The 10214-nt window shown below is 49.4% G+C and overlaps 3 protein-coding genes across 3 annotated transcripts; 2 read left to right on the top strand and 1 right to left on the bottom strand.

The window, feature by feature from the left end:
- Positions 1 to 2162: 2162 nt before the first annotated feature.
- LOC117802189 (histone H3.1) lies at positions 2163 to 2643 on the top strand. Its single transcript, XM_034660120.1, has one exon. The coding sequence runs from the start codon at positions 2187 to 2189 to the stop codon at positions 2595 to 2597; it is 411 nt and encodes a 136-aa protein (XP_034516011.1). The 5' UTR covers positions 2163 to 2186; the 3' UTR covers positions 2598 to 2643.
- A 306-nt stretch (positions 2644 to 2949) lies between these two features.
- On the top strand, positions 2950 to 3788 carry LOC117802250 (histone H4-like). The gene is made up of 2 exons (XM_034660185.1): positions 2950 to 2962; positions 3364 to 3788. Exons 1-2 carry the CDS (start codon positions 2950 to 2952, stop codon positions 3726 to 3728), a joined length of 378 nt encoding a protein of 125 aa, XP_034516076.1. The 3' UTR covers positions 3729 to 3788.
- A 5789-nt stretch (positions 3789 to 9577) lies between these two features.
- LOC100479771 (histone H4) lies at positions 9578 to 9963 on the bottom strand. The gene has a single exon (XM_034660133.1). It carries the CDS (start codon positions 9932 to 9934, stop codon positions 9623 to 9625), a length of 312 nt encoding a protein of 103 aa, XP_034516024.1. The 5' UTR covers positions 9935 to 9963; the 3' UTR covers positions 9578 to 9622.
- Positions 9964 to 10214: the final 251 nt, after the last annotated feature.

The following is a 10214-nucleotide window of genomic DNA, read 5'->3' as shown; positions in this document are numbered from 1 at the left end:
AGGGGGGGGGGGGGGCGGAGGAAGAGCTCTTTGTGCCTGAGGCCGCCCAATAATCCAGGGATCTGTCGTCAGGGGCACCGTTTCTAATTTGCAGTAAATGTAAATGTAAAAGGTCTTCTCCCGAATGGCCGGGGAGGGAGGCAGGAAAGCGGGGTGTGTGGGGGGGGCGGTGTGCAGGAGCGTAGGCCTGGTCTGCGGGTCTGGGACCAGTCCTCGCCCACGCCATTGCCTGCGGCGACGCCGCAGAGGGACATTCTGGCTATCACCTTTTATGAATTTTGGTCAAAGGAGTAGCGTGGTAAACACCTCAACTCGCTGACACCGCGATTAACACGCAAGCTGCACGTGTGGAAAACAATACACAACGAAACATTCCCGTAAGCGAATAACAGGTGGTTTTTACGGCCCAGCGCGCCTTTGTTCCCGATGCTTTTCCGTCCTTACCACACGCCCCAAGCAGGGGCTGACGTGCCTGCCCCGTTCCCGTCAGCACGCGGCTGGGCGACCGGGCGGCTCCCAAGCCCGCACACGCGGGGCGTTAAAGGGGCGCTGGCCGCACTAAGCGCTCCCCTCACCGGAACCGCGAGGGGTGAGAGTGCCTCGGGGTGACAGCGAGAGGGCACTAGTCCAGGTGACTTTATAGGGCCATCCTCCTTTAACTTCTTTGCGGCTAGAAGGGGCAATTCAGAGCATCAGCGACGCTCGAGTGACTTCACTGTGCGAAGCACAAACGGGAGAACAAAATGCCTCTCCCAGGGCTGCGCCCGGTCACCAACACGTCCTGTCACAGGCTCGGGGCAGTCGCCCGGCGGCCGGGAGGAGGCAGTGACGTCTCCTTCCCGCGCTGCGCTCCCGAAGTTCTCAAACAAGTCCGCTCGGCCTACGTAACCCGAGCTTCCCGGTTCCCCTGAAACATCCGAGGGCCCTGTTACCGGCTGGCGGCCGATAATGGGATGTTCCCACCAAAACCTCCGCCGCTCTCAGCTACTTCCCATTTTCCCGAGTCTGTGTTTTCAAAACGCAACCTGTAATTTCTACCAATTTGGAAGAGAACAATCCGGAGCTAGGCGTTTAAACGAGAGACCATTATAATAATAGGCATACGACCTTCCTCCAAATCTGGAAGCTTTTGTTAAGTGAACATCTGAGGGAAATCAAACCGTTCTTAGTGTAATAAACGAGGACTCTAATTAAACGTAGCTTTTTAAAAGGAAACACTGGATTCGGGAATTTAATGTTCCGGTCTCCTGTGCATTCATTGGATTAAATAGGCTTCAAATAAAATACGAACGTTCCAACCAAATGAAGGATGCTAGATTTCTTACTGGCTGACAGTATAAAAGTGCTGAACCAATGAAAAGGTAGAATCTGGCCTACCTACTCTTAGTACAGTACAAAACGGTCACTTTTGATGTTTTTTAAAAAAGCTTGAAAATTAAGAGCTCTAAGGTTAGGTGTTGGCAAAGAGACGTTTGCTCTTCTTGTGGCTCTGAATTCAGTTGATTGGACCAAGTACACGCCTGCTCCGCAAAGGGCGGAGAAGTTGGTACTGGAGAATTTAGTCACTGATATTTTACACCTGGCAAAACGTACTCCAGGGGTGGGAAAATATAAGTTCCAGAAAGCTTCAAGTTCAGAAGTCAGCATTGACATTTAACAAAAAAGGTGCCCGATTACTGGAAATACTTCTTTAAACGCCAGTGTAATTTTACTATGGTTGAGATTGTCCTTTATTTAAGCATTATAAAGGGATCTCATTTGTGAAAAAGTTTTCAGAAACTTGCAATGCGATGTGTGGTTACTGGGGCTATTGAACAGGGAGTATAAAGATTACATTATTGAGGGCAATTTTTCTCAGATTTCTCCCCAAGAACTAAAAAAACATAGAGTTTTGAACTACAGTACCAACGAAGTCAATGTTTAGTTTTTTGAAAAGGAAACGTTCGAAGCGCTGTATTCAGACTACGAAAATCAGATGTGAAGAAAGAAAAACCTGAAGAGACGAGGATAGGGTGGTAGCCAATGAAACTGCGCCGTTGTTGGAAAGCTCAAAGATAGACCAATCAGAGCCTGTAACCTTACATGCCCGCACTTTCTCATCCAATCACTACATCGTACTCACTATAAATACTAGCAAGTACTCCAAGCGAAGTATATGTGATAGTGCTGGGTGTGTTGTAGGTGTCATGGCTCGCACGAAGCAGACGGCGCGCAAGTCGACCGGCGGCAAGGCCCCGCGCAAGCAGCTGGCCACCAAGGCGGCCCGCAAGAGCGCGCCGGCCACCGGCGGCGTCAAGAAGCCGCACCGCTACCGGCCCGGCACGGTGGCCCTGCGCGAGATCCGGCGCTACCAGAAGTCCACCGAGCTGCTGATCCGCAAGCTGCCGTTCCAGCGGCTGGTGCGCGAGATCGCGCAGGACTTCAAGACCGACCTGCGCTTCCAGAGCTCGGCCGTGATGGCGCTGCAGGAGGCGTGCGAGGCCTACCTGGTGGGGCTCTTCGAGGACACCAACCTGTGCGCCATCCACGCCAAGCGCGTCACCATCATGCCCAAGGACATCCAGCTGGCGCGCCGCATCCGCGGGGAGAGGGCGTAAAACGCTACCGGCTGTTTTCTTTTTTTGAAACTTCAACCAAAGGCTCTTTTCAGAGCCACCCACGTTTTCAGGTAAAATGGCTGTAAAAAAACCTAATTACCAACGCAACAGGTTAATGTGAATAGCCGTGCACTTCGAAACAAGAGAATATGGATTGGCAACACTTTAATGGGTTACAGATGTTTGCTTTCGTCCAAATATTCCCTGTATATGCGAATAAAATTGGTCCTGTAAGAAGGAAGTACTGTTCACTTAGGCCCTGAGAACGAGCCAGTAAGCGTTTGAAGAAGGGCACGAAACCGCTAGTATCTGAACAGCATTAAATAGGGCCTTCTGAGCATCAGTTTAAAACATGAACACGAATAGTGTGGTTTAATCAAACGTGCTATTAAAAGAACAGGTCTAAAAGAAACCTGGTTTATCATTATAAGCTGCTCAGCTTACATTTTCTTTGATCTTAATATTTTTGCCATTACTGAAATTATTGCGAAGCACGCTTTTTGCATTAAATATTCTATTTAGAATATTTTTGGAACCATACATGAGCTTACTGTAAGCCCAGTTCCCCCTTAGAACAATGTAGTCCAGTTAGGGGAGTAAAGACCAACGGTCAAGCTAAGTTCTGATACCCCGCCTGCCCGGAGCTCCTGGGGCTTGGAGGCGGGAATAAGGGAGGGGACTGCTGGCGTCACATTTCCCGCCTCCGCTCTTTCCATTCTTTACATATGCAGGGGGTGGGGTTGGGGGGGGGACGTCGTTATATAAGGACCAGCTCTCCGTTGCCTTGTCACTTGCTGTTGGTTTGCTTTTCAGAAAGCCGTGTCTGGTCGCGGCAAGGGCGGGAAGGGCCTGGGCAAGGGGGGCGCCAAGCGCCACCGCAAGGTGCTGCGCGACAACATCCAGGGCATCACCAAGCCCGCCATCCGGCGGCTGGCCCGGCGCGGCGGCGTCAAGCGCATCTCCGGCCTCATCTACGAGGAGACCCGCGGGGTGCTCAAGGTGTTCCTGGAGAACGTGATCCGGGACGCCGTCACCTACACGGAGCACGCCAAGCGCAAGACGGTCACGGCCATGGACGTGGTCTACGCGCTCAAGCGCCAGGGCCGCACCCTCTACGGCTTCGGGGGCTGAGCTCTGATTTCACCACCAGAAAATTGCATTTCTCAACCAAAGGCCCTTTTCAGGGCCACCCAACTGTTCAAAAAAGGGCTGTCCTTTATTTAACTGTAGTTAAAACTAAAAAAAGATCTAATGACTGAATCCCGTAGGATTGCAGGACTTTTAGAAGTAAAACCGTGGCGATATACGATTACTCCAAAGGAACTCCCTTAGCTGAACCGTATTTAGCCAGCTCCTCTGTCCCCATTCTCTGCACACGAGTAAGGGAGGAAATGATATTCCAACTCAAAAGTGGGGAAGAACCAAATAGAGTGAGGAGCTTGCAACGATTTCCAGGAACAAAGAAGGACGTTGTCCAATCAGCAGGGCTCATCCGTGGTTGTCAACCAATCAGAACTGATGACCTCATGTGCCCCCCCCCACTCCCAGAAGAGACAGACTGGGGGATGGGAAGGCTGTCCAGAAACCCCAAAGCCCTGGGTTAGGAATTTTTAAATATTATCATTTTGCGGATTATGAAATAGGCTCAGAGACCTGCAAGTGTCCTTCTGTCAGGTCCCGAAAACAGTACTGAAGTTTCACCACTCACAATGATTTGTCTCCAATAAATAGTCTCTGGTTTTCTAGGGGAGAAACCGGAAAACCCAGGTCACGGGATTCAGGGGAAAGTGACATCTGGTTTATGGGAGGATAGTGCCTCTTTCATTGTCAGCAGAGCCCGTACGAGTTCGGCAACTTTTTCTTCCTTCACAGAGAAATGGAAATTAGGGCGGCTAATTTTGGGTGAATTTTATGGTGTATAAACTACATCTCAATAAAATAGAGCGAGGGCGACAGAGCCCACGAGCTGATTACAGGCTCAGTATGTCGGCTTCAGCCGGTGTCTCTCCTAGCTTTTTGGGGTCCCCTCTCCACCTGATAACTATCCTTCAAGATTTCTTGGGGAATGATAAAAGTACCTTGCGGGACTTAATCTAAATTGACAATGGGGAGAATTCAGAGCAGCATCCGGGATGGCCAGAGAAGCAAAATGGGCCTGGTTGCGAGAGTGGTCATTTTATGTTCTCCTTAGCGGGTGTTCCTTCCAGAGATATTTATTGACCTCATATAATGTGCCAGTTACTCTTGTAGGCATTGGGGTACATCTGTGAGCAAAGCAGACAGAATTCCTTGTCCTGGATCCAGAGTATATGTAGAGGGATGTGTGGATACTGATTTTCTACGTGGGAGGGAAGGGGTAGTTGCCACAACAGTAGACATGACCAGTTTCTGTGATGGTTGGCCTGGCTTCTTTATTCATAGCCTTGTAGATAGTACCGTACCCATTTTAGTCATGCTCACTGCCCTGGGGGAAAGCGTCTGAGCCTTCCTCAGGCCTAGCACTCATGAAGGCCTTGCTCAAAACAAAGATAATGCTGTCTGACTTGCCGCTCTGCATCATTCCTCAGATCCAGAGGACAAACTGCCATACTGACCGATGCAGGCAGTGGTAAGTTAAGGATCAGTACATAATTGTGGCAGCACTCTAGTGGGCCTCGGGTCTTGTGTAGAAACTTCATGTGTGCGCTCATTCAGCTGATGGGGTTCAAGACAAGCTATACCCTAATATGCTACCTCGGCATATTAAATATGTTGAACTCAAGGAGTTTAAACTTCAGAAGCAGGGAAATCACCCTGACATCCCCTCCACCCCCACATTACCCCTCCTTCTTTCTTTCTTTCTCCCTGAAAGCAGAAGATAAAACTTTTATGTGAAAGGCACCCTCTTGAACCACGGGAAGGAAAACATCCTTATCACCGGGGATGAGGAATTCAGGGCTGAGAAGGCTCAATGAACAAAGCTTGTTACTTCTTTACCATTTACTACTTCTAGCCCAAAGCACTTTGCCTTTTCACTTCTTCAGAAAGGTATTCTTTCTTTGTCTAACAGATATAAAAGCTGCCTCCTCTGTTCACTTCCTTGAATCTTTTATCTTTGTGGGGCTCCTGTACATATGTGCATAATTAAATTTGATTTTCTCCTGTTAATCTATCCTTTTATTACAGGGAGTTCTCGGTCAAGAATTTAGAAGGGTAGAAGGAAAAATATTTTTCCTCTCCCCACACAACAAACCTTCATAGACTACCTATTAGCTGTCAGCCCTGTTTTGGTGCTAGGGACACTGGAGGGACAAAATCAAGTCCCTGCTCTCTAAGAATTATATTCTAGTTGGGAGAGACAGAACAACAATCACACGTATTGATTATGCTCTTTTAAAGAATGACCAGAAAGGGGTATTATTTTACATATGGTAGTCAGGAAAGTTCTCTTTCCTAAGAGGGTGTTTGAGCAGAGGCCTGAATGAAATGAAGTCTGCAGCCATCCAGTGACAGGTAGCGGAATATGCCAACAAAACCCGCCTCTGACATAAAGATAAAAGGCACTTGAAAACAACAGGTGCTGGAAAGCACAGTGACCTCCTTTCTATTCCTGAAAGCAGGAGAGAAGTTCCCGATATGGAAGATGTCATCCTTATATGACAAGGAAAGTAACATTTTTATCTCCTGGGTAAGGAGCTGAGGACAGGAGAAATCTGTACAAACAAACCTTGTAAACTAACTCATATCTTCCTAGTTACTTTTCCACAGTTCACTACCCTAACCCCAGCCTCCTTGCCTTGTTGTGTGTTCAGTTTACTACTCTTTGTCCAGCTCAGTATATAAGCGTTAAAGTCTAACTGCTTCTTTAGGTCTTCATTTCCTTATGAGAGCACCTTGGTCATGGAAAACACATTAGTGTACCCCAATGTCTATATATAAAAATATATATGTACTTATATAAATGTAAACGAATTGTATGCTTTTCTCCTGTTAACCTGTTTTCTGTCAATTTAATTCTTAGACTTGCCAAAAGACCCTAAGAGGGCAGAAGTAAAATCCTCCCCTGTACCAGGATAAGATACTGCTAGGAGGACAGAAAAATAAGTACAAGGGCTCTGAGACTGGAATATGCTTGGTCTCTTCCACAAACAGCCAAATGGTCAGTGAAGACAAAGAAATGTGATAGCAAATGAGATCAGAGGGTGACCAGGGCCCAGAGCATGGAAAGCCATCTAGGTAGGGTGACAAATTCATCCTGTTTGCCTGGGACTTTCTCCAAGTTTTAGGACTGAAAAGTCCCACATCCCCAGAAACCCCTCAAATTCAGACAAACTGGAATTATTGGCTACCCTTCTTGTAGGCTGGGATAAAGACACTGGCTTTTATTATGAAGATGGAAAGTTCTGAGGGTGGACATGACATCTTTTGAAATGATCACTCTTGTTGCCGGGTTGAGAAAAAAAATAGCTATTAAAAGTGGAAACAGAAAGACTAGTTAGGAGTCATTATGGTCGTCTGAACAAAAGATGATTGTGGCTTTTCCAGGAGTAAGTAGCTGCATGGGATGTAGTGAAAGGTGCTCTGATTGATCGGTAACATAGAGATGACTGGGTTGGATGAAAGTTGTAAGAGAAAGAGCTCAAACAGAACTGCAAGTGTTCTGAGCTGAGCCCCTGGAAGAATGGAGTTCCGTTTATTGAGGTGAGGAATACTGGAGGAAGAACAGATTTGGTGTTTATGTGTTAAGGTATCTAATTTGGACAAGTCAGGTTTGAGATGTCCATTAGATACTCAGGTAGACTTGTCAAATATGCAGTTGGATATGCGGCAAGCTTCATTATGAAGCTTGAAGTGGGTGAAAGGAAACTGATAAAAGTTTATAGGTGATTAAAGCCTCCCTCCTAAAAACAGTCATTGGGATAGAGAAACATACAGAAGCTGACGCAATCATAGGCATTGTCACTACAACCTGACCTGTCGCTTAGGGCTAGGCCATGGGGTTTCACTGTTGACTATAAACTATTTCGTAGAACACAGAACATATCAATAGTGAGACCAAGATCAGAGAAGGGGCCCCAGAAATGAGCCATAGGTATTCCAGAGTACATACTGGAGTAGAGTTTCTCTCTTCTTTAGTAGGGCTGTATAGCATTCCATTTGTTATGGACTGTTTGTATCCCTCACAAATTCATATGTTGAAATTTTAATCCCCTATATGATGGTATTAGGAGGTTGGGCCCTTGGGTAGTGATTAGGCCATGAGAATGGAGCACTCATGAATGGGATTAGTGCCCTTTATAAACAAGAGACTTCAGAAAGCTCTCTGGCCCTTCCCTCTGCCATGTGAAGACAGAACAAGACAGGTCTATGAACCAGGAACTGGGGTCTCCCCAGACACCAAATCTTGTCTGAAACTGTCCTGTCCGAATCTGCCAGTGCCTTGAGCTTGGACTCCCAGCCTTGAGAAATCAGTTTGTTGTTTAAGCCATAGTCTGTGGCATTTTCATTATAGCAGCTTGAACTAAGACACGATTTCATGGATATAGATAATACCCAGTTCCCTTCTGGTGACAATGTACATTTCTACTCATTTACTGTTAGAATGTATTGCAGTAAGTGTTTAAGTTCTTATTGTTCTGATCCAGACTTACCATTTACAGGTTGGCGATTCCCAAATTTTCCCCTAAACCAGACCTCTCACTTGAACTCGAGAATCTTTTCCAACTGCCTATTCAGTACCTTCTTGTGTCAGAGACATGTTAAGAGTGACTTGCTTTCTTAAGCACCCGTCGATAGATTTCTCAAGTATTAAATCAAAGATGCCATTCAGTTGTCTCATTTATCAATTAGAGGACGTACTTCAAAACACTTAAGTTTTTAATTTTATTTATTTGACAGACAGCACAAGCAGGGGGAGCAGCAGAGAGGGAGAAGCAGGCTCCCGCTGAGCAGAGGCCGACGTGGGGCTCGATCCCAAGACCCCAGGACCATGACCGGCGCCGAAGGCAGACGCTTCACCGACGGAGCCACCCAGGCGCCCCTCAAATCACTTTTCGCCCATGTGTGAAAGGTTCATTCAAAAACCTAAAACCTTACGATTTACAGGAGGCGGAAGAAAGGGAGAGGAGCTGGGCATGGGGACGAAGGCGGAAGGTGCGGGACAGTTGCCAGAGAGCCAGTTACCTCGAGGACGGAGCTCCCCCCTCAAACCCTCAAGGTCGGGCCCTGCCAGAGGCCTTAGGGTTCCGCGTCCTCCGAGGCCCGAGGCCGCACACACCCCCTTCGTCTACTGTCGGATTTTCCAAACCCTGCTTAGCCAGGGGCCAAGGAAGGCCCGGAGCCAGAGAAGGGAAACGCCAAGGCGCCGCGAAAGCGAAGAGCAGCGGCTCAGCCTTACAGGGTCCGACTCCAGGGGAACCGGCGGCGGCCCGCGCGGACTGGAGAGCGGGTCGTGCTCCTCTCCAGGCGTCGCTGGGGGGGTGGGGAGCGACACGCGAGGAGCTAAGACTCAGCGTGTCTCCCGCAGGGCAGTTTAATCCACCTGGTTTATGAGGCGGGGAGCGGCCTTTCGCAAATTCAAGCGTTCACCGAGCCCACCTCTCCCAGGTGAACGGGTTCGGCGGCGACTGCAGCACTGCTGCCATCCGAGTGCCTCCTGGCAAAAGCAGGGATTTTACTCCTTCCACAGGCGACAAGCGGCAGGCAGCAGCTTTGCCGGGAGGGCTGCGGCGGTCAGGTTCGCGCGCTCCCAGAGGGCGTCCACCAGCGTCCCCATTGGCCTATCCTCAGACCACACCGGCCCTGATTGGTGGGAAACCAGCGCGGCGCACGGTGCGGCCAGCTCATTGGTTGAACGAGCTATCCGGCGGCCAGTGTATAGCTCAGAAAGCGGTTTCTGACTAAACTAAAAAACACGTGGCAAGAAAACCCAATAAGCCCCTCCACCAAAACCAGGATAAAAGACGCAGACAGCCCTTTTGGAGAGAAGGTGGGCGGCCCTGAAAAGGGCCTTTAGAAAACTTTGGAGAATTGGAACGACCAAGCTTTTAGCCCCCAAAGCCGTAGAGGGTGCGGCCCTGGCGCTTGAGCGCGTAGACCACGTCCATGGCCGTGACCGTCTTGCGCTTGGCGTGCTCCGTGTAGGTGACGGCGTCCCGGATCACGTTCTCCAGGAACACCTTGAGCACCCCGCGGGTCTCCTCGTAGATGAGGCCGGAGATGCGCTTGACGCCGCCGCGCCGGGCCAGCCGCCGGATGGCGGGCTTGGTGATGCCCTGGATGTTGTCGCGCAGCACCTTGCGGTGGCGCTTGGCGCCCCCCTTGCCCAGGCCCTTCCCGCCCTTGCCGCGACCAGACATGGCTGCTCAAACGCTCGGTGCGAGTGCGACACAGCGATGACCCCGTTCGTCCGTCGAGAGTAATTATAAGCAGAGTGCGGACCTGGTTGAGGACTGAAAGCGCGGGCGGCACCCGCGGCCCCAGCCCCGGCTCCGCCCCTCTCTGGGCAGAGCCCAGCTCACTGCCCCGCAGGGAGCAGGGCGGTTTTCCGTGGAAGCTCTGGATTTTCTTGAACCCGGGACATCTGTATCCGCAGCTCTCTCTTCCTATGAGATTGTTAACAGCAGCTTCTAGTTTACA

Source organism: Ailuropoda melanoleuca, chromosome 5 (genome assembly GCF_002007445.2).
Source record: "Ailuropoda melanoleuca isolate Jingjing chromosome 5, ASM200744v2, whole genome shotgun sequence".
NCBI lineage: Eukaryota > Metazoa > Chordata > Mammalia > Carnivora > Ursidae > Ailuropoda > Ailuropoda melanoleuca.
Note: the sequence above shows the minus strand (reverse complement) of the source record. Positions and strands in the feature narration are given on the sequence as shown.